This window comes from Rattus norvegicus, chromosome 5, assembly GCF_036323735.1.
Source record: "Rattus norvegicus strain BN/NHsdMcwi chromosome 5, GRCr8, whole genome shotgun sequence".
NCBI classification, from domain to species: Eukaryota; Metazoa; Chordata; class Mammalia; order Rodentia; family Muridae; genus Rattus; species Rattus norvegicus.
The window spans coordinates 63,248,852-63,273,553 of NC_086023.1; the positions used below are offsets into that span (position 1 = coordinate 63,248,852).

Genomic DNA, 24,702 nt, shown 5'->3' on the forward strand with positions numbered 1-24,702 from the left:
TTTTTTTAAACAGGGACTCCTGTAGTAAGGATGGCCTGAAAGTCCATGTATAAGGCAGCGGCTTCCCTGCCTCCACCCCTCCTCAAGTGTTGGCATTACAGGGATGAGAGCCGGTCGGTCGTATCATTGCTATCCGTCGCACTTCGCTCTCTGTCCTCTCGTTAAGGGCCAAGAATCCCTACACCTTTGTCTCATGCTAGCCCATTGTCTGACTCCATCAGTGAAGTGCTACTGCATGTCTGCACCATCTCTGAAACCCTAAGTCGGCCTAGTGCACCGCAGACATTTTTTTCCAGTCACCACTTTTAGTGGCCACCAGACTGCAGGGAAATAGTCAAGAGCTATTTTTCCAGAAGAAGCATATATTTACAAATGAAACAGTCCAGATAATAGTGGACAATTTAAGTTAAAATAAGAGTAACTCCTGATGAACATATTGATTAAAAAGAGGAACTATTATTTTGGTTTTAGGAGACCGTGTATGTAGCCCAGGCTAGTCTTGAACTGCTCCTACCTCACCACCCATGGGTTAGAATTACAAGCATGCACTACCACTCTAGAAAGCATTACTGACAGGCAGTGGTGGCTCACTTGGGAGGGAGTCAGGTAGGTCTCTGTGAGTTCCAGTCCAGGGGCGGGTCGGGGGAGGAAGAGGGGAGGGAAAGAAAGAAGGAAGGAGGGGCTGGGGATTTAGCTCAGTGGTAGAGCGCTTGCCTAACAAGCACAAGGCCCTGGGTTCGGTCCCCAGCTCTGAAAAAAAAAAAAGAAAGAAGGAAGGAAGGAAGAGGGGGAGGGAAGGAGGGAAAAACTTACATCTTCCACTAAAAACTAATAAAAACAGAGCTAGTAAAACTGACTGTTGATTAAGGAGCCTGAAACCCAGCCTGGCAATCTGAGTTTGATTCCTAAAATGCTCATGGTTCAAAGAGAATCAATTGCCATACATTTTCTTCTGACTTGCACTACATGCTACAGCACAGGTGTACACACACACATACATACATATACACACACATACACACATACGCACACACGCGCGTGCGCGCACGCAGTTCCTATTTTTAAAAAAACCTAGATACTTGTGTAATTGTTTTTAATTTATGTGTAAATGTTTTACCTGCACATATGGATGTGGACCATGTGTGTCTGGTGCCCGTGGAGGTCAGAAGAAAACACCAGATCCTCTAGAACTGAACCTGGGTTCTCCCTGCAAGAGGGAAGTAGTGCTGTGCCATCTCTCTAGCCCCTCCTAATTAATGTAATTTTTAGTCTCATAAAATTTAGATATCAAATCAGAGTATCTTTATTTAAAAAACCTTAAAAGGGTTGGAGAAATGGCTCATCGGTTAAGAGCACTAGATGCTCTTCGAGAGGTCCCAGTAACCACATGGTGGCTCACAACCATCTGCAATGGGATCCAATGTCCTCTTCTGATGTGTGTTCTTAATGAGTATTTGGACAAGGTCTTACTGGGAATTGAACCTATAGCCTCATCTATATTGAGGAAGTCCTTTGCCAACTGAACTACAGACCTAGGCCCTGGACAGGCTCTTGGATTTTGTTGTTGTTGTTGTTGTTGTTCCTGGAGCGTTTTGTTTGTCTGTTTGCTTGCTTGCTTGTTTTGGTTTTTCTAGATAGGGCTTCTCTTTGTAGCCCTGGCTGTCCTGGAATTCAATCTGTAGACCAGGCTGGCATTTAACTCAGAGAGTCATCTGCCTCTAACACTCAGGGCTCCAGAATTAAAGGCATGCACTGCTACCACCAAATCTGGACAGGCTCTTTATGATGGGGTTTCCAGCAGTGTTTATGTAGAGGTAAGTTTTCCAGATTTCCTTAAACAAGGATAAAATCGTGGAAAAAAGCAAGACTCAAAATCAAATTGTGACTTTGACTCCCAGGAAGATGGGCCAGCTCATAGCTGTACATTTACATTAGGTACTGGCTATCAAGCTACACAGAGCACAAGGCAAGTCCTTTATCCACACCCTAAAAAGACTGCAGTCCACTACTGCTGTTTGTTTTGAGGTTGTTTGGTTAGTTTGTTTTGTTTTGAATAGTAGAATTCCTTATAGTCCAAGCTAGCCTGAACTCTGTATTCAAGGATGACCCTGAACTCCTCCTCTCCCAAGTTTACAGGGTGCTAAGGCTAGAACCTAAGGCTCATACGTGTTAGGCAGGCACGCCACCGACTGAGCTCACCCCTACAAATAATTGTTTGGTGTATTTTATTCTGTCTCTGTCTCTGTCTCTGCCTCTCTGTCCGTCTGTCTCTCTTTTGTTTTTTGGATTTATTTATTTTATGTATTAGTGCTGTATCTCCATGTACATCTGTGTGCCAGAAGAGGGCATCAGATTCCATTATAGATGGTTGTGAGCCACAGTCTGGTAGGACCTCTAGAAAAGCAGAGCGCTTTTAACCACTGAGCCATCTCCAGCCCCCTTTCTGTCTCTTCTTAAAACCAATTTGTTTGAAATACTAGTAATAAGTAATACAGTGGTCACTTACATACTGAGAAAAACAGTTCCAAGGTGATCCAGCGCTCTCTTTTGGAATTCTTGGGCACTGCACACATGTATAGCACATATATATTTACAGAAAAAGCATACACACACACACAAAGAAATTTTTTTTACAACTTTTTAGCCAGGCAATGGTAGCACACACTTTTAATCCCAGGACTTGGGAGACTGGGGTGGGTACATCTCTGTGATTTCAAGACCAGCTGATCTACATGAGTCCAGGACAGCCAGGACTATACAGAAACCTTGTCTCAAACACACAAAAAGGAAAAGCAAATAGGCAAGAAAGAAAAAAAGAACAAAGGAAGGAAGTTAGGAAGGAAGGAAGGAAACCATTTTCACTAAAAGGCTAACAACAAAGCTTAGAAGCACATCATAAAATTGAGTAGTGGACATTAAGAGTTTATACCTGGGGCTGGGGATTTAGCTCAGTGGTAGAGCGCTTGCCTAGGAAGCGCAAGGCCCTGGGTTCGGTCCCCAGCTCCGAAAAAAAAAAAAAAAAAAAAAGAACCAAAAAAAAAAAAAAAAAAAAAAAAAAAGAGTTTATACCTGGGGGTTGGGGATTTAGCTCAGTGGTAGAGCGCTTGCCTAGCAACCGAAAGGCCCTGGGTTCGGTCCCCAGCTCTGGGGGGGGAAAAAAAGGAGTTTATACCTGGAGGCAGGTGACAAAGCTCTATGGGTAAAAAGGCATTTGCCACCAAGCCTGACGATCAGAGTTCAACCCCTGAAATCCGTATGGTAAAAAGAACCAACTCCTGAGTTGTCAATGGATGTCCACATTTGTATGCACACACATACACAAAATTAAAAAATGTTGAGAACAAACAAAACATAGGCTAAGGGATGTAGCTAGCTCTGTTAGTAAAGTGTTTGCCTAGTATATATGAGGCCCCAACAAAGCACTGTAACATGCTTATATATAATCTCAGCACGGAGAATATGGAGGCAGAAAGATTAGAAGTTCAAAGTCATTCTCAGCTACATAGCAAGTTTGAGGCAAACCTGGGCTACACACGTCTCTATTTAAAAAAAAAATGTTAAAATAAAATACTTGATTAATTAAAACAACTTATTACCACATACCCCAGAGGAGGTTTTTCCTACTGGTACAAATTAACCTCTCTGCTTCCAAAGAAAAAGTCCTGAAAGCCAGGTTGGTTGACACAAGTCTATAATCCTTAAAGTCAAGGAGCTGAGGCAGGATGACCACAAGTTCAAAGCCTGTCTGAGTGATATTAAGAGACTGTTTCCAACAAAGCACACAAAACCCCACTAGAGGAGCTGGAGACATGGCTCTGTGGTGAAGAGGACCCAAGCTCTGTCCCCAGGCAGCTCACAACAACCTGACCAACCCATAACTCCAAGTCAAAAAGACCCAGCATGGACAACTCAAGTGTGATACATCCATACACGCATACATCCATTCACACATACATCCATACAGACACACATCCATACCCATACATACACACATCCACACACACATCCATACACACATACATACATACATACATACATACATACATACATACACACATCCATACACACATCCATTCATCCATACACACATCCATACACACATCCATATACACATACATACATACACACATCCATACATCCATACACACATACATCCACATACACACATCCATACATCCATACACACATGCATATATCCATGTACACATATATCCATCCATATACACATACATACATATACACATACATACATACACACATACATACATACACACATACATACATCCATACACACATGCATACATCCATACACACATACATAAAAATAAATATTTTTCTTTTCTTTTCCTTTTTTTCAGAGCTGGGGACCGAACCCAGGGCCTTGCACTTGCTAGGCAAGGGCTGTACCACTGAGCTAAATCCCCAACCCCAAAAATAAATATTTTTAAAAGTAAATTAGTGGGGGCATCTCTACAGAACAAGCAAAATATGTACTTGGCCTTCTAGAACAGTCAGTCATCTAGCAATACAAACATAAACAAACAGATACCTACACACCTTCTTCTAAAGTAATTTTCAATTATAATTTCAGATTAGGAAAAAATGTCCCAGACATAGTTCTGTGCTTTTTAAAGCTTCAAGTGCCTTGCCAGTAGTAGATTTAAAACTCTGAAATATATTCACTTAAACACACTCTTGTCGGCATTACAACAATGCCCCATTATCCACTCTTGGATGCTGTCTCCAGGTAATTTTTAATCCCGTCTGACCTTCCCTACCAACAAGAACGGACACCATCTTTACCCTGCCTGCCCATCACTTGCTTGTGCTTAGGGAATTATAATTACAGTGACCCCGCCCGCCTCTCAGAACCTCCGCGCAGCACAAAGCCTCCTTGTGTGATTTGGGGAAGGGTGCCTTTCCAGGCTCTCAGCAGAGGGTGAGCGCAGCGTGAGGAAGGAGGAGAGGCGGGTCAGCTGGGCTGGGCTGGGCTCTGCCTGGACACTACGCAGAGTGGTTTTCTTTCCTCTGTCCCCACACCCCTTTCTCTTTTTCTTCTTGAGACAAACTCTTGCTAGGTAGCTCTGGCTGGCCTGATAACACTCACTATGCAGTATAGACTGGCCTCAAATTCCCAGCAATCCTGTCTCAGCCATATTCCACCTTTGGGGTTTTCCTTGTGGGTGACCATCAAGAATCCTGGTCAGCCTCTGTGCTCCCAGAATGGGAATATAGGAGGGGCAGAGCCCATCCTGACAGACAGGCACAATCACTAAGCCCAGAGTGGCCAGGGAGCAGAAAGACTAGATAAAGGGGAAGGCAAGCAACACTGTCCTGAAGTGCACCCCCTGGCCCCTCTACAGCCGCAGCAGCGGGAGCAGCAACAGCAGCAGTAGCAGTGGTGGCAGCAGCGGCAGTGAAGGCCTCACTCCAGGGAGTCAGAGCTCTGCCTGTGCGTTACTATCACTACTGGGAGATTCCCATGACTTATTTGGGCAGAATAAAAATTTAGGAAGGACACAAACTTAGTTATTTTAAGCAAGATAACCGAAAAGCCAAACAAAGGGACAAACAAAAATAGTTTTTTGTTAATCACGAGCATCTCAAATTGGTGAAGGCAGTGCTGAAATGAAACTTGTTTTACTTTCAGCCCACCCACCCTTACCGCTAAAACGCACGGAAGCAGAGACAGGAACCTTCTCTTCTCCAACTCTAGGAACACACAAAGCCCACGCAGAACACACCCCACCACCTGGCTGTGCTTTCTTTCGGACACACAGACATCTCTTTCTCTTACCACTTTCTCCACTTGCCTCAACAAAATCCAATTATTATATTCAGGGAAATGCACTTTATTTCTACACTACAAAAGCAGAAAATGCAGAAACAGTCCTCTGAATTATGACTTGCCCTAAACAGAACACAGGGAAGCCCCACTACCCCACAGCTGCCCTCATCACCTCAGTCTCCATTCTGCCCGACAGCACTCATATCCAGTTAAGGAAACAGTGAAAGGAAACAGCTCCATCACTTTGGAGGTCTACAATTAAGGTCTGTAGATCCTCCTTGTGTGGGCATAAGGCCATTTTATTTTCATTAAACATTTCTATTTACATATAATTTCTTCAAAATTTCCTGGTAGACATCAACAAATACACAATGGACTTCTCTAGCCGCCACCTCAATCATGCTTTAAAATAATAAAAGGACAATAGAACCCACTTCACATGCAGCTCTCCCTAGAGCCACCAGGAGTGTCACTTGACCATGACAACTGTTCTGGAAAACACTCGGCCATCATTTGCAAACGCAGCCAGTCTGTCCTTGGTACACATTACTCCTTCCTCTCTTCCCAAGGAAAAACCAAAACAGCAGGAAGCATAAACAAAAACTTAAAAGAAAATAAACGGGTAAATACTTTTTAAATTGGCTAAAAAGCCTCAGGTCTCAGAAATTCAGGAACACTACACTAGTATGAATGAAAAACAGATTGAAAAATAACATCCTACCTCCCAAAGTGGCCGCTGCAAGAGCAAGCGTGGGATACAGCTACTTCTCACCTGCGTTACCAATGCTGCTGTCTTCTAACACATTTCTCTCATGTTTTCCCACAAACCATTTCCTGCTTATTCTGTATTATTTCTCCAGTCTCAATACAGTTTATCACATAAAGCTGAATTCTTTGATTCAGTTAATGTAGTGTTAAAAGGGCAGGACTGAAATCCTTCCAGGACAAGTTCAGGTGGAGAGCTAGGAATGTATGTCAGTGGTAGTGTTTGCTCACTTACAGTTTATTGAGACTCTAGGTTCAAGTCTCAGAACTAGCCCCTCCCCCAAAAAGGATTGGGGATATAACTAAATTGACAGAACATCTGTCAAGCATACACCAAGCCCTGTACTTGATGCCCAGCATGGAGGCAAACTAGAACTGCAACCCCAGCCCTCCGGTAGCAAAGGAGGGTCAGAAGTTCAAGGCCAGACAAGACCAAATACCAAGTCTGAGACAGATCTGAGAACCGTGGAACCCTGGCTCAAAACAGCAAACAACAGATTCTTTTAGAGCCTCAAACCCAGCACCAAGTCAGCCTTCAATCTAGAATCAGAGTAAGCATGGAGGACACAGTCACTGCTGGACTCAGAGGCCCAGAGCTGGCAGACTGTGCTAGTTAATACTTCAGTGTGAGGCTGAGAACATGGCCCCTTCTCAAGAATGGAATGCCTTTGTTTGTTTGTTGTTTCTGCATGTGGGAGCCAGAGAAGAGCTTGCAGGCGTTAGTCCTCTCCTTCTACCATATGGGTCTCAGGGATCAAACTCAGGCCATCATCCATGATGGCAAACAAATCATCCACTAAACCATTCTGCCAGCCCTTAGTTGCTCATCCTGACAAAAGGTCTCACCCTCAGTTGCTACCTGAAATAGATGGTCTGTTCTGGAGGTCATGTATATAGTCCTTTTTAGCAGTCTTGCTTAAAATTAATTATTTAAAAAAATTAAAACCCCCGGAGCCATGCTGTACTTCTAAAATGAACCCATCAGAAAGCACCTCAATAAAAACAGGCATTTCACAAGTTCCATCATCAGAAACTCTCACCTTGATATAAAACTCTTAAGTGAATCAAGACTAAAAGTCTAACATCTAAGGGAAACTAGTAAATTCGGGCGAGGACACTTCCAAGTCAAGGGACAAGCAATCATTTCCTAATATCTAAAACCTTTCATGGTTCCAAAAGCTGAAGCTCAAAGGTAGAGAGATAATAAGCCAAAACACTACAAGAATCTCCATAAACTGCAGAGGGCTAAACCAATTTTCTCTTAAGAAGGGGTTGAGGGAGACCTGAGAGACACTGGCTCATCAGGTAAAGGTGCTTGTGACCAGGTCTGATGACCTCCTCTGTGGAGCCCCTGGAACCTGCATCACAGAAAATGGACTCCTATATGTTGTCCTGCAACCCCTGCAGCTGCATCCACCTCACACAAAGTAGTAAGTGTGAAAAGAAAGGGAGCATGAGGACTGGAGTGCATCCCAATGAAGAGTGCAGGCTTATCAAACAGGCAGGGCTGAGACCAATGCCCTTGGCCCTCCTAAGCCACACACATTTGCCAATCGGGCTTTGCTTTCTGTTAGACGTCTTGCTACTCTTCTCCCAACTATAAAAAGACAGAGTTCTCAATGAAGTAGAAGCCTGTAAATTCTGATGTAGTCCTCTTGTGAGCCCCTTATCCACCTGCCCTGAAGAGGAACTGGCAACCTGGATTAAGATAGGCATGGCCAATCAGGTGTGCATACCTAAAATCCTAGCCCTGGAGAATTGAAGCAAGAAAATCTGTAGTCCATGACCAGCCTCAGCTACACAGAAAACTGGAGGCCAACCTGAGCTACATGAGGTCCAAGAATACTGGGGCCATAACTTACTTGGTAAAGTGTCTGCCTAGGCATGCCCCAAACCCCAACACAGCATAAGACGGTTTGTTGCAGGCCTATAATCCCAGCATTCCCACCATTCAGGTGTAAGCAAAAAGACTAGAAGTTCAAGGTCATCCTCAGCTGCAAAACAAGTTTGGTGCTAGCCTGAACCACACGAGACTACCTCTAGAAGGAAGTGGGTTAAAAACAGGCATACGATCCTACCCTTAGCATTTTTTTCTTTTCTTTTTTTTTTTTCCAGAGACAGGGTTTCTCTGGAAAACCTGGAGCTCTGGCTGATCTGGAACCCACTCTGTAGACCAGGCTGGCTTTAAACTCACAAAGATCCCTGCCTCTGCCTCCTAAGGGGTGAAATTAAAGGTGTGAGCCACCACTGTAATAAGTATGGGTGTGTGGTGTGCATGCCCACATATGCATGTTTCCAAGGCGGGAACACAGGTGTGTCCAAGTGCAAATGCACTCATATGGCTGACAGAGGTTGCCACTGTGTGTCTTAGTTCACTCTCCACCTTCGGTCTCATTGACCCTAAAGCTTGACAATTTAACTAGTCTATCTTAGCTAGCCAGCTTATTTGGGGCATCCTCTCTCCATCTCTTAACTCCCAAGCTCTGGGATTATAGGCAGCTGCCTGTCATTTACCTGGTGCAAAGGATCTGAACTGTGGTCTCCAGGCTTGCTCAGCAAGCACTTTACCCATAAGCCATTTCTGCAAACTGCTCCCTTGTCTTCCTTTATGCTCCACCAAGGATGCATTTGATGGCCTATGCCTGCACTCAGAAGATTGAGGCATGAACATGGAGAGGAAGGCTGGCCTGAGCTGAAAGGGCCCAGTCTAAATATCACCGGGTTCACATCCTACCCAGTCATGGAGCAAGAGCAAGGCACAGCCTGGGGGAGAGCCTGGAGGCTGGGCTCGGGCAAATGTGGAACAAGTCCTCAAACTCTAGTGAGTGAGCTGAAGGCTCGCGGCTGGGTCCTTCTACCTGGTAAATCAGAACGTGCAGGAGCAGTTTCATCTTTGACAAAACTCAAACTGCCGACCTAGGTCCACTAGAAAACTAGAAATCCTTCATGTTCTCCACCAACTCCAAAATAAAAATCACCCATGGCTAGGAAAATGGCTCTGCAGTTGAGCACTAGCCATGCTTCCCAGAACTCAGAGTTGCTTACAACTGTAACTACAATTCCAGCCTCAGGCACAGTATACTCTGCTACGTGGTCATATATGCTATATAGTCAAACATGCAAGCAAAACACCCATAGTTAAAATTTTTAAATTAAAAATAACAAACTTTTTTCTTAACGCACAGCACAACTAGGTTACAGGTCAGAAAGGGTAAAACAGGAGCACCAGACCGGGTACCTAACAGACTATGCTGGACTAGACGCTGTAGTTACAGATCCAGTATTAGAGGACAAAACTTTATGTTCTATAAACAAAAAAATGAGACACATAGGAGAAATATTTCAGACATCTGAGAAATATTTAGAATAATACACTTAATCTCTGTACCTCACATCCAACACTAACAAATCTTAATTTGCAATTTCCTGATCTGAATTTAGGTAATATTAAGTACAATTAGAGCTCTTTGCATCAAGACTTCTCCCAGGCTCTACCTTCCCTGCCCAGAGATAAGTACTACTTGTGAATTTTTGTAGTTCCCACACATGCATTTACACTACTATGTATGTAAATAACCACAAATAATTCTGAGTTTTCAAAATATACAAGTGGAAAATCTCTGTAACAATTCTGGGATCTGCTCCCCCAAAACATATCAGGTTTCTAATATACATCCACTTCTAATACATTAGCTATAATTTACTGGGGTGGAGGCTTAGGGTAAGTTTCTTAGTAGCCTATGCTGGCCTTGAACTTGCTCCACCTCCAAAGTATTAGAATTACAGGTATGAGACACCATGGCTGCTTTTATTTATTTTCTCACAGGGCTGCAATGTTCATTCAGCTGTGTGGGGGCCCTGGGTGTGTGTGTTCATTGCACAAATGAAGGCGGTGTTTACTGGTATTCCTGCACATGCGTGTTCATGTGGGTGCTAGAGGCAGCACGGGCATCTTTCTCTGCCACTGTGCACCTTATTTTTTTGAAGCCGTGTCTCTCGCTGACTCTAGCTATTAAACCTACAGGGTGCAGCTGCCTCCACACTACTCACACCACAAGATGAGGGTTGAAGGCAAAGACTGCCATAGCTGCCTTTTACAATCCAAACTTGGGCCCTCATGCTTTCATAGAAAGCACTTCACCTAATAAGTCATCTCTTCAGACTGTGCAAGGGTCTTTCTAAAAGTTTATATGGCCCTCCTGGTGCCATACATGGATTCATTCTCATATATATAGAGAGAATTTTATTTATTTTTTATTTTATATGCATTGGTGTTTTGTCTGTACATTTGTCTGTGTGAGTTACAGACAGTTATGAGCTGCCATACAAGTGCTGGGAATTGAACCTGGGGCCTCTGGAAGAGCAGACAGTGTTCTTAACCACTGAGCCACCTCTCCAGCCTCTGGAATAGGATTCTTGTACTTGTATTTATTGTCTTTACATATTTTAGATAGATGGGTATTGTCAACCAGATACTTGTTACACTACTACTCCCCAATGTTGCACCCATTTCTGTTCCCACTAACAGTATATAAAAGTACAGTTTATTGGGGTTGGGGATTTAGCTCAGTGGTAGAGCGCTTGCCTAGCAAGCGCAAGGCCCTGGGTTCGGTCCCCAGCTCCGAAAAAAAAAGGAAAAAGAAAAAAAAAAAAGTATGGTTTATTAATCCCAGCAGTCAGGAATCTGGGAAGGTGCATCTCTGTGAGTTCAAGGCCAACTTTGTCTATAGAGCAAGTTCCAGGCCAGCCAAGACTACACAGCAAGGTCCTGTTTTTAAAAATATTTTCCGTCCCCATAGGGATAGAGATATAGTTCTGTGACAGAGTACTTGCTTAGCACATAGCTAGGTCCTACCCTCAGCAGAACAACAAGCAACAGAAGTTTCATTACTTCTCTACAACCTTCCTAGTGCTCATCAGAACACTAAAGTTCTGCCCCGCTCACAGGTATAAAATAGCATATACTGGTGTTCGATTGCATTTGTCTGATTACAAGTCTTTGACAAATAAATTTTCTTATACATATGAGTACATATGTGGGCATATCTGCTAAGTGTATCTCTTAAAGTCACGGTTGGTTTGTACTACTAGGAACTGAACCCAGGGCCTGAACCATGCTAGTCAAGCTCTCTCCCTTTTATTACATTTCAAAACAAGATTTTGAGGCTGGAGAAATGGCTCAGCAGTTAAGATCACTGGCTACGCTTGCATAGGGCCCAGGCTCAGACCCAGCACCCACATGAAGGCTCACAAGCAGCCCGGATCTGAACTTCCAGAGGATCTGACACTCTGTTCAGGCTTCCATACAATGCAAATACATAAATACCTGCAGACAAAACGCTTACATATGTAAGATAAATCTTTAAACCAGGTGTGGTAGCACAGGCCTTTTTAGTCCCAAACTCGGGAGGCAGAGGCAGGTGGATCTGTGAGTTTGGTGCCTGCCTGGTCTACAAGGCAAGTCCAGGAAAGCTAGGGAAGGCTCTGTTACAGAGAAACCCTATTTTTCAAACATGCAAATAAGTAGATAAATAAATCAATCTTTAAACACACACACACACACACACACACACACACACACACACACACACACACACACACACAGAGCTCTAACAAAATCCCAGGATTTTTCTAAGTTGACCAGACTTTTCACTCGCTGTGGTGACCACCTGGCCTGGAACTCTTGATCCCTTTACCTCGGTCTCCCTAGTGCTGGGATCACAACCCCAAAGCATCCAACAGAGCCAAGATGGAGAGCTCCGGTACAGTGCAGGACAGTAAAGAAACAGCCGACTTTGAGGAATCAATCTGGACAAAAGGCCTTAATTAATTCATTTGCTAATTAGTCTTTCTCCTCCTTCTTTTGTCAAGCCTACTTCCAAGACAATACCTTAGGCACTCTGGGGCCGTATCCTTAAGGGTAAGAATGAAGCTAAGCAGGTGATCTTAAAGCCAGCATGTGTCTATAAAATATTACTCCTTACTCAAAAAAAAAAAAAAAAAAACCACACGAAATTATGTCAGACCCATAGGAAAACTCTACATTGTAGGCAGCATTCAGCTTGAAGACTTGCTTCAAACTTATCCTATTTGGTTCCCTTTTTTTTTTTTTTTTTTTTTTGAAGCATCCAGTCTTTTTCTCTAAACTAAATTAGCTGCTGTCCTCCCCCCCCTTCAGCAATCCCTTTATCTCCCCTCCCCCACAATAACTACATACCCTCTCTCTTTCCCCATTCCATAGCTTCTACTGGTCTTTCTTCATTGCCTGCTATCCATCCATCGCTTTCTCTACCTCTTCTGGAAGAATTAATACCCTCTCTCCTTTTCTAAGATGCACGCAGAGTGAAAGCAACTCACCTAATCACCCCAAGTAAGAATGGATTTCTCCCGGATTGTAAAGCAAGCAGGAGGGTGACTTGTCCTAACCCTTCCAACTTCCTTCCCCCTTCTAGGACAGCTGCTCTTCCTCTGAGAATTCTCCAAGTGTGGTAAGTCCAAACCATCTAGAAAAAGCTCGGATGGCCTTCTGTAGCATGCATGCTTTTTAACCAGGACCAGTTATATATTTCTGTTTCGGGCATTAACAAAACTCGGGCAATTTCCTGGAAAAGACACTGTATGAAACAGGCCTCCTTCCCTTTCATTCCCGCTGGGCTGGCTTAGCCTATGCAGTGGTGAGAAGGATGGCCTGGAGAAGACCAAATGGTCCCTGAGTCAAGTTTCCAAAGCTCTACTCCACTACCTCAATAAAACCCTCTCGGAGCACATCCCCCTCCCCGCCCCCGGCAGGAGTCCTGCTCGCTTCAGCTCCCCAAATCGGTTCCCCAGGGCACTAAGCTCCCGAGGCAGCTCCTGTTTCTCCTTCCTACCTGTCCGGGTCAGCCCAGAATAGGTTAGCTACCCTGGTGGGTGTGCCAGGACGCAGGCCCCAGCCCCCTTCTTCCTACCACTCCAGATTAAGGGACTAGGAACTCTACCTCCTCCCAGCCCCCTCGGCTGGCGGCCCGCACCAGCTCCAGGGTGGCCCTGGTTCTCAGCCAAGACACGACTCTAGCTGGCTTTGTGACCTTGGGCAAGTCACTTCCCCCGGTAAGCCTCAGTTTCCTCCCCGGCTGAGTCGATTCCTCACGAGGTCCTGCCCTGCCCACCCCGCAGGAAGGGGCTGCCCAGCGGGTGCGAAAACGCTTTGTGAGGCGCTCTGCCCGGCGGAGGAGCAGGGCTCCCGGGTCTCCCGGGCTGGACAAAGCTGTGGCGGGCAAGGCTCCTCCCTCTCCGCGGGACCCCTTGCCCCGGACTGACCCTCACCCCTCCCCGCACAGCCCGCCCCGCCCCGCCTCGCCGGAGGACCCCGTACCTGCTCCGGGCGCTCTGCCGCAGGCACCGACACCCTGCGCCCCGCTCCGAAGAGACCCGTGGCCCGGAGGGCTAAGGCGGCCGGCGGTGATGGGCTCGGGCCGGGGCGGCGGCGGCGGCGGCGGGGGGCGCGGGCGGCGCGGGGGCCCGATCTCGGCGGGCCCCGGCCTGGGAGACGACGGCCGAGGCTGGAAGTGCGCGGCGGCGGCGGCGGCGGCTGAGGTGGCGGCGGCGACCGCGACCGCGGCGGCGGCGCTTCCGCTCATGGCGGGGCCGCGGGCAGTGGCTCGGACTGCGACTCGACTCCGGCGCGGCGGGCGCTGCCTGGGCCCGGACCGGCGGCGAAGGAGGCTGTGGCGGCGACGGAGGCGGCTCCCGGCGGGCCAGGAGGCGGAGCCGAGCCGCGGCGGCGGCGGCGGAGGGGGCGGGGACGCCGGGGGGCGGGGAGGCCGCGCCGCGCCGCCAATGAGCGCCGGGCTCCGGGCCGTGGCTCCCGGGCGGCGTCTAGGGGATCCTCGGCAGCCGCGGCCCGCCCAGGCGGGGAGGCCTGAGCCAAACCTCTCCGCATCCGCGCCCCCAACCCGTGCTGCCCCGCCCCCGGCCCGCCCCCGGGGCGCGGCCGCGGGCCTCAGGGGCCAGGCAGACCGCTGCGCAGGCCCTGCCGCTCCGCTGCCTCAGGCGGTGTCTGCGCCGGGGAGTGAGCCCGGGTCCGCCCGGGTTAGCCTCAGCCTTCCGGGCGTTCCACGACGTTCGCTGCGCCTGCCTGCTTCCTGCTGCTGCCCCCTGCACGTTGGTCCTCCCTCCCGGCTGTCTTCTTAAAGTTTGTGCCTTTGAGACACTTTGGAAAGAAACTCTCCCTTCGCTTCTGAGGCTGATTGGTGATAGATCAGTCTCCGCGGAGCCCTAAAGAACCGCAGAGGCGGAGACGGAGGAGTTGAAGATGAGAGCCCTTTTCTGGATCCTGGAGACCCATCTTGAATTCCCAGCAGAAGCCAGAAAGACTCAGCCCTGGTCCTCGCCCCCGGTCTCCGACTTTCTCTTCCTCTTTCTCACTTTAAATACCCTTGTTGGTAAAACCCTGACAGGAAGCCGTCCAGGCAACTGGGCCTAATCTCAGAAGAGGAAGAGGCTGTGAAGTGAGGAAACACTTGGGGCTGTACTGAAGGCTTTCCTATTATTTGGGGAAGATTTCTGAGGATTCAAGACTCCCTCCCTTCCCCCGCCTGCCCTCTTTTTCTCAAATGTGATGCTGGCGGCTGAACCCATTATCTTCCCATCTTTCTCTGGCTCTCGTTATCCATGGAAGAGCAAAATAAACTCAACCATGTGCTGAGTATCTAAGTACAGGCATGTGGGTAAGGGTGCAGCTAAGCTGCTGGCTAGGTTGTTTTCCTAAAAATTCGCTTCAGCCTTTCCCTGCACCACGCTAAGAAAAGATGGGAGGGTAAAGCAGGCGACCTTTGGCGACGGACATTTCCAAATCCGCAGTCGACACCAGATGATGCATTGTCTTTCCGGTCATTAGCGGTGCTCAGAAATGGAGAGACCATGATAATAAAGATATTGTCCAGGCCTCCAAAGAGCTTGCAATCTCCTTAGAGGTCAGAGAGTCTTAGAAGTTGTGGATGATAGCTGCATCAGAGGAGGTCATTCTTGGTCACTTAAGATATTTGTAGCCAAATGTCTAAGCTTCACAGAACCTGTCTCAAAAAAAAGAAAACAAAACTCTTAAAGATCTTGATGAGTATTTCACCAAGAAGGGACGTTGTATTGCAACACACTGACCAGAGAGCCTAGATTTCCCTGCATTTCAATCCCTGAGTTTCTTGTCACGGAGAGTCAGTTAATTATTTTCAGGCTGGGGCCTCCATCGTAAGGCCCACTGAAGATCATCTGTAAACCACTGTTCAGAGGCATCTTTCCTTTCATGAATCCCAGCAATCTTGAGCATAGTTTAGTCTCTTTGTGTTGTTTTGTTGTTTTCAAGTCAGGTTTTCTCTATATAGCCCTGGCTGTCCTGGAACTCAGGCTGCAGATCAAGCTGGCCTCAAGCTGGTTCAAACTCAGAGATCTGCTTGCCACTGTATCCTGAGTGCTGTGGCTTAAGGGCATGTGTCACCACCGCCCAGCCAGTTTAGTCTTTTTATCCCCACAGTCAACAACCCAGATTCATCTCTTACAACTTCAAATTAGAGCAAATGCCTCAAGAGACAACCCTTAAGAGAAAGAAAGAACAGACTAGCAGTTTAGTCTAGTCAGTCCAAAGAACCCATCAAAGGATGCCTTGAGACCCGGAAGAAATAAGGGAGGGCTATCCAAGCCCTGAGTCATCACCACGTCCCCTAAGACACAATGAAAGCATGGGCCAAGTCCTGTCTGCAGTGGCCCTCACCACTCACATCTTTCCATTCTTCATTGGTGATTAGTGAGAGAGACTAAACCTGTGGGTGTAGGGAAGCCCCAGGTGTAATAGAGTGGATCGTTATGGAAGTGAGGCAGGAAGAAAAGATTGTGAAGAGATCACACTGGGGAGCTGAAATGCCCAGTATGTACACAGTGCAGCATACTCATCTGTACAGAACAAGGAAAGCTCATCATCTGCAGCTAAATAAGTGCAACTGAAAGGCATCCTGTTGGGACTGGAGAGATGGCTCAGTGGTTAAGAGCACTGACTGCGGGCTGGAGAGATGGCTCAGAGGTTAAGAGCACCGACTGCTCTTCCCGAGGTCCTGAGTTCAAATCCCAGCAACCACATGGTGGCTCACAACCATCTGTAAAGAGATCTGACGCCCTCTTCTGGTGCATCTGAAGATAGCTACAGTGTACTCATATATATAATAAATAAATAATATATTTAAAAAAAAAAAAAAGAGCACTGACTGCTCTTCCAGAGGTCCTGAGTTCAAATCCTAGCAACCACATGGTGATTCACAACCATCTGTAATGGGATCTGATGCCCTCTTCTGGTGTCTGAAGACAGCTACAGTGTACTTATATATAATAAATATAATATATAAATAAAATATAATATATAAGTATATTACTTATATATAATAAATAAATCTAAAAAAAAAAAAGCACTTGAGACAAGTACTGTATGTTCCTCTCTCATTCGAAGTCTCACAACATGGACCCAATGGGCCATGGATGTGGTTCAGCAGGTAAAGGCACTTGTGGCCAAGGCCACAACCAAAATTCCATCCTGAGAACCCTCAGGGAAGAAGAGAATTGACTCCTGCAAGTTATCCTCTGACTTCCACACAACCTTCATGGTGTGCAAGCACCCACACACACAAACACATAAATGTGATTGTGATAATTTTTTAATTAAAAGACAAGAACTACACACGGTCACACATGCCTATAATCCCAGCACTGGAACGCAGAGGCAAGGAGAGTGCAGATGTGAACCTGTACTTCATGCACAAATAGAGAAATTAAAGTTTGTAAATCTATAAATATAAATTTATGTTAAAAAATGAACAAGGAAATATAATAGTAATTACTGGACATTGGGAAGGGTGGGAAATAGGTGGTTGGGTTTTACTGGTGCCAAATTGTATACATATGTATCAGTATCATACTGAACCTGATTAATATGCGTAATCAGTATGTGTTTAAAAGATAAGGCTAGATTATACAGTCTTGAATGCCATGTTGAGGGGGCATTGGAGCTCCTTATGAAGTAAGTGAAGGGGCTTGTTGGAGTCACTGAGGACATACAGACTTTGGAAACACTCTGGCTGCTACGTAGAAGGTGGGTCAGAAGAAAGCATAACTCAAGAAAACAGGCTAAAAGGTCTTAAGCAAAGCATGAGAAAGATCCAAACCAAGGCACAGTGATAGGAATGGAGAGGCATGAAGGAGTAGAGTCGATGGCAGTTGGGGCCAGAGAGGTGGCACCGAGGTTGCCAGCACTGTCTTTTCTTCCTCCCTTCCTTTCTTCCTTCCCTCCTTCCTTCCTTCCCCCCTTTCTTCCTGCCTTCCTTCCTTCTTTCCTTCCTTCCTTCCTTCCTTTTTCTCTTTCCTTCCTCTGTGTGTGTACACAAGCTTGTGCATGTGTGTGTGCATGTGTTTGTATGCAAGTGGTATGAGTGTGTGTGTATGTGTGTGTGAGTGTGAGTGGTGTATAAGTGGTGTGTGTGTGCGTATGTGTGCGTGTGTGTGTGTGCGCGTGCACATGCTTGTGTAGGCCAGGGGATGACTAGCTGAGGTCATTTTTCTCCTATCATGTGGAGTCTCAAGTGGTTATGGTTGGTGGCAGGTGTCTTTATCTGCTAAGCCATCTCACTTGGCACTGTCTGCTCAGAAGATCTGAGTTCAAATTGCAACACTTACATGGCAGCTCACAGCCAACATCAACTTTAGCCCCAGTCACCTGCACAGGCACCAGGCACATGTGTGTCACACGGACATACATGCAGGCAAACACCCATAGGGATAAAGTAAACTAAAAATATTTTTTTAAAAAACAGAGCATAATGTTGAAGTAAGTAGAAGAAAGTCAAGAATAATGAATATTTTTTTGTTTGTTCACCTTTGAGACAGGGTCTCACTGTGAAGCTCCGGCTGTTCCAGAACTTACTTTGCAGACCAGGCTGCCCTCAAACTGTCAAGGCTCTGTCTGCCTCTGCCTCTGCCTCTGCCTCTGCCTCTACAGCGCTGGGATTAAAATGTGTACCATCACTGCCTGGGTGAAAATAATAAATATTTTTGACTTGATCAACAAAGTGATGGTCAGAGCATCCCAATAGTTGGGGCATGCAGTGCAGAAAGAAGGAGGAGCAGTGAATGGTGACTCTATTTAAGTCAGTTCGTTTATCTGATACCCCCTAAGGCACAAGGACTAGGGTGGTTGGCTTAGAGTTACGACTATAAAACTGCTAGTGGGGCTGGAGAGATGGCTCAGCGGTTAAGAGCACTAACTGCTCTTCCAGAGGTCCTGAGTTCAAGTCCCAGCAACCACATGGTGGCTCACAACCATCTGTAATGGGATCTGATGCCCTCTACTGGTGTGTCTGAAGACAGCGACAGTGTACTCATATATACTAAATAAATCTTTAAAAAAACAAAAAATCTGCTAGTGTTCTTAGATTGGGAACCAGAGATAATTTCAAGTGGCACCAACTAGCTAAGTGAGGTATGCAACCTTTGCTGTGATCCCTCCCAACTCCTTCATCCCAAATAAAAGCTGTCGACTCACTAAGAAGCCAGATAAGTACTTCTCCCAGCCTTGACCGATCTGTCTCTGTCTCTGTGAGATCATACTGCTTTGCTACTTTCTTTTAATGTGGTCTTAGAAATAGAACCTAGGATCGGGCTTGTGCTAAGCAATACAAGCTGAATCCCAAATATTTGTCTTTTTTTTTTTTTTTTTTTTTTTGGTCTAGATCATTTTATTTAAGTGCATGTTTTCAAGGTTCATCCGAGAGGTAGCACACATCGGAATCTTTTTCCTTTTTAAAGCTGAATCATATTCTCTTATATGTACTCACCACATTTGGTCATTTGGTCATTTAGTCATCTGTCCATGGACACTTAGGCTGCTTCCACCTTTTGAGTGCTTGTTTGAATCCCTCCTTTCAATTATTCTGAATATGCAGGGAATGGAATTGCATCACTTGGAAATATAGAATTTCTGTTTTTTTTTTCTTTTTAAAATTGACTTATTTTTCTTTTATGTACATTGGTGTTTTGACTGCATGTATGTCTGTGTGAGGGTGTCGGATCCTCTGGAACAGGAGTTACAGACAATTGTGAGCTGCCAGGTCAGTGCTGGGAATTGAACCCAGGTCCTCTGGAAAGAACATCTAGTGCTTTTAGCCACTGAGCCATCCCTCCAGCCCCCTCTTTTTCTTTTCTGAGACAGGGTGTATTAGTTACTTTTCTGTTTCTGTGCTAAACCATTAGCAAAGGCAACTTATAGGAGAAAGGGTTTACTTTGGCTTGAGGTTCCAGAGGGAAAGCCCATTATGCTCACAGAAGGTTCCACTATGTGCTTACCCCAAAACCTGAAGGAACTATTTCAGGTAAAACTATAGAACAACAGACCTGTAGGCATATGTAAAGTTAAGAAAAGGGGGCAAAATAGTCACACAAGTATCACAGGACGGCACTTTTTATCATTACTAACTAAAGAAGAACTCAGGATAAACGGAGCTCAATGGAAATTATCAGTGTACCTGGCAACGCGGTAAACAGCCAAGCCTAATGAATAGAATGGAGAGGCTGAAGCAGAAGATGGAGTTTATTGTTGCTGCTCTTGTAGTCATTGCTGCTGTTGTTGTTGTTGTTGTTGTTGTTGTTGTTGTTGTTGCTGTAGTTGTAGTTAGTACTGTTGTTGTGTAGTTGTAGTTGTAGTTAGTACTGTTGTTGTAGTTGTTATAGTTGTTGTTGTTGCTGTAGTAGTACTGTTGTAGTTGTTGTAGTTGTAGTTAGTACTGTTGTTGTAGTTGTTGTAGTTGTAGTTAGTACTGTTGTTGTGTAGTTGTAGTTGTAGTTAGTACTGTTGTTGTAGTTGTTATAGTTGTTGTTGTTGCTGTAGTAGTACTGTTGTAGTTGTTGTAGTTGTAGTTAGTACTGTTGTTGTAGTTGTTGTAGTTGTAGTTAGTACTGTTGTTGTAGTTGTTATAGTTGTTGTTGTTGCTGTAGTAGTACTGTTGTAGTTGTTGTAGTTGTAGTTAGTACTGTTGTTGTAGTTGTTGTAGTTGTAGTTAGTACTGTTGTTGTAGTTGTTATAGTTGTTGTAGTTGTTGCTGTTGTTGTAGTTGTAGTTAGTACTGTTGTTGTAGTTGTTATAGTTGTTGTTGTTGTTGCTGTAGTAGTACTGTTGTAGTTGTTGTAGTTGTAGTTAGTACTGTTGTTGTAGTTGTTGTAGTTGTAGTTAGTACTGTTGTTGTAGTTGTTATAGTTGTTGTAGTTGTTGCTGTTGTTGTAGTTGTAGTTAGTACTGTTGTTGTAGTTGTTATAGTTGTTGTAGTTGTTGCTGTTATTGTTGTAGTTGTAGTTAGTACTATTGTAGTTGTAGTTAGTACTGTTGTTGTAGTTGTTGTAGTTGTAGTTAGTACTGTTGTTGTAGTTGTTATAGTTGTTGTAGTTGTTGCTGTTGTTGTTGTAGTTGTAGTTGGTGGTTGTGGTTTTAATGTAGAGGCTTAGGATTTTCACTAGTTGGTTGTTTTGTTTTGTTTTTGTTTCCTTTAAAGCAGGGGTCTCTTATACCAGACTGGCCTTGAATGCTTGATGCTTCTGCCTCTACCTCCAAGTTTGAGAATTACAGATACAATATGCCACCATGTCCCAAAAGGAGATGACAAAGTTTGACCATCAATACTGCTTGGCCACTCTTGGTCATCCACACATCACAAACACATGCGGGACTCAACAGAGACTTCTCTGAGTGACTGGAGATGGTGACCATTTTTCTTACCATTGTGAAACTGATGCATGGGAGCCTCTTGTTTTATATTCTTTCCCTTTCTGAATGGTATCTGAGGTGAAATCCCAGCCTTTTTGATATTAGACGAGTGTTTTCCCACTGAGCCATATCTCCAGTCTGATTTCCTTAGATTAGACTCTCTCCTTAACTATGACTGCTACCCCTAATTTTTTTGCTTTGTTTTGATTTTTTTACAACAAGGAGTCATGTAGTCCAGTCCATGCCTGTCAAACTCATGGTTCCCCTACCTCCACTTCCCTAGTGATGGGTTAATGATGGGAACTACCACACCTGGCTTGCCTCAGTTAATGGTTTTACTTTCCGGAAAGACTGTGGCCATATATTTATCTAGTTATTTACTTATTGTTATTTAAATACAGGATACTTACTTCTCCTATTTCTCCTTGGCTTGTTTGTTTGTTGCTGTTCTCTTTTCCTTGTCACTTAGCATGGTGCCTTTTTTTTTTCTTGATGGTCTCCTGTAGTCCAGACTGACGTCAAGCTCAAACTTATTAAGTAGCTAAAGAAAACCATGGTCTTCCTGCCTGCACCTCCATGTGCTACGATTACTGTCATGCACACCACACCTGGTGTCTCCAGTCTCAGTCTCACCACCACACGCACGCACACACGTGCACACACACACACACACACGCACGCACACACAGGCCTTCTCCAGTCTTGCTCCTTTTCTTCCCTGATGGCCAACATTCCAGTGTATTCTGGCTTGTAGAAGTTTATATAATATTATATATTGTTGTTGTAGGTACATGTATCTTCTACTTAGATACATGGAATTGTGCTGTAGAAATTATTTAATCTCAATCTAGGGCTTCTACCATGACTGTGATCATTCAATCCCAGATAAAAGACACGCAACCTTGATTATTAAAATAAGCCTTAATCAGCACTAGAGTTGGGCAGGTATCTACCCTCTATGCTATTATGTCTTCTTTCCTATTGATAACCCTGAGTTATAATTTGCTATGTTCCATCTGGGCTGTTCTTAACTCCAGTTGGCCAGCCCTCGTGGCCATGTTCTGAAAATTTTTAACTCATGGCATCTTCTGTTCTCTCCATCTTCTCTCTCCCCTCCTCCTGGTTCTCCTCAGACCCCAAGTCCAGAAACCCTAAACTCTACCTATGTCTCTTCTGGCCAGCTGTTAGCTGTTAGCATCTTTATTTAATATTTTAAATTAAGGAACAATGTCATATTGTATGTGTGGATCCTTTTGTTCCTGGGGCAACCAAGCCTTGTGGGGCATCACAATACACAGCAAAAGACCAAACCTCAACAGAATCATACCATTTTCCTTCTTCTTTCTTCTTCCTCACTAAAGTACGCTATCTATCTATCTATCTATCTATCTATCTATCTATCTATCTATCTATCTATCTATCTTAGTGTGTGTGTGCATGCGTGCTTCCCGTGCTGTGGTATGTGCCTGAGGACCAGAGGACGCTTTGTGAGAGTCAGCTGGCTCCTTCCACCGTATCAGTCCCCAAAAATGAACTCGGGTCCTCCGGCTTGGTGTCAAGCACGCTTGTACAATGAGCTATCTGGATGGCCCCACATGTTTTCTCTTTCTTTTTAAATTTTATTCTATGTATATAAATGTTTTATCTACATGCGCATCTGCACATCAGAGGAGGGCATTGGATCCTACAATGATAGACACTTATGAGTCACCCTGTAGGTGCTGGAGATTGAACCTGATTAGGACCTCTGACAGAGCAGCCAGCGCTCTTAACTGCTGAGTCAGCTCTCCAGCCCTCCACATGTGAAGGGAGGAAGAGTTACTGTGGCACACAGGTAGTAACATGTTTTTAAGTTGTGCTTGGTTAGCCAGTCAAGGTGGCACACATCTATAATTCTAATCCTTGAGAGGTAAAGGCAGGAAGATCAGGAGTTCAAGGCCAGCCTTTGCTGCAGAAGATGCTTCAAGGTCAACTAGCGTTCTAGGAGACCTTATGGAAAGAATAGACAAATAAGTAAGCTCTGTTGTGCTGCTAGCAGTCACTGTGGAACACTCTGACTTATTCCATAATGCAGGCCCACACTGCCTCCCACTCTCCACAACCCAAAGCAGGGCTGCAAAAGAGACAGAATAACACAGGCCCATAATTCCAGTACTCAGAAGCAGGAAGAGCACCCCAAGTTCAAGACCAGCTTGCTCTACATAGTGAGTCTCATACAGGCCAGGGATACATAGCAAAACCCCGTCAAGAGAGAGAGAGAGAGAGGGGCTGGGGATTTAGCTCAGTGGTAGAGCGCTTGCCTAGCAAGCGCAAGGCCCTGGGTTCGGTCCCCAGCTCCGAAAAAAAAAAAAAAATGAAAGAGAGAGAGAGAGAGAGAGCAAGAGATCCCCAAAGCATTGTCATGACTGTCTTCACACCCTATCACAGGAGCTGTGATGAGAGTTCTTTGGATCATGAATACAGTAGGGGACTATGTCCTCCTTCCCCCGACCCCAGGGTTACAGGTAGGAGTCACCGTAGGGGTTTAACTTTTATTTCCTCCCTTCTGGTAGGTGTGGGCTTGTGTTTTCATTTAGTCTGTTTGTTTGTTTGTTTGTTTGTTTGTTTGTTTGTTTGAAGAAAGGGTCGCAGATAGCTCAACCTGGACTCAGACTATCAATATGTAAGCAAAGATAACCTCAAACTCCTCTTCCTCTACCTCCCAAGAGTTGGAGATCAAACGCGGGACTGCAGACGTACTGGATGAGCCCCTTCCAACCGAGCCGAAGCCCCAGCCGTGGATGGGTGTCTCCTTAACCACCGCCTTCTTCTAGGAATTTGTTTTTATCACATCCTTAATCCTATCCTCCTTGCTTCTTTTAAAGAGCAGTTTGGTCTAAAATTGATTGTAATACATTGATTAGATGTGCTTGCTACATGAATCATCATGAGACTCATAGAGAGGGCTGGAGAGGTGGCTCAGTGGTTAGGGGCACTGACTGCTCTTCCAGAGGTCCTGAGCTCAATTCCCAGCAACCAATTGGTGGCTCACAACATCTGTAATGAGATCTGATGCCCTCTTCTGGTGTGTATGAAGACAGTGGCAGTGTACTCACATAAAAAATAAAATAATTCTTCAAAATAAAATAAAATAAATAAAATAAAAAGGAGACTCAGAGAGAAAGACAGAGACTTAGAAAGGAAAAAATTTGTTTTTTACCAGAACCAAAAAATACTATGATACCATTGAACGTGACATCTTAGTCTTTAATCCCAGCACTCAGGAGACAGAGAGAAGTGGCTATCTGTATGAGGCTAGCCTGGTCTAAATAGCAAGTTCTAGGATAACCAAGGTTACATAATGAGAGTGTCTTAAAACTTTTTTTTTAAATAAAATACTCTG

The 24,702-nt window shown here is 45.1% G+C and overlaps 1 protein-coding gene across 6 annotated transcripts in view; it reads right to left on the reverse strand.

Moving 5' to 3' along the window:
* The window catches only part of Rnf38 (ring finger protein 38), a 108,632-nt gene extending 94,345 nt beyond the window's left edge, over positions 1–14,287 (reverse strand). For 2 of the 6 annotated variants that reach the window (XM_017593139.3, XM_039109234.2), the window contains exon 1: positions 13,908–14,283. In XM_017593139.3, coding sequence (XP_017448628.2) covers positions 13,908–14,172 — 265 coding nt within the window. In that variant the 5' untranslated portion in view covers positions 14,173–14,283. Of the gene's footprint in view, positions 1–13,907 lie in introns of all 6 variants that reach the window. The other 4 variants (XM_039109235.2, NM_134467.2, XM_006238020.5 and 1 more) reach the window with 4 other exon arrangements.
* Between the last annotated feature and the right edge of the window lie 10,415 nt (positions 14,288–24,702).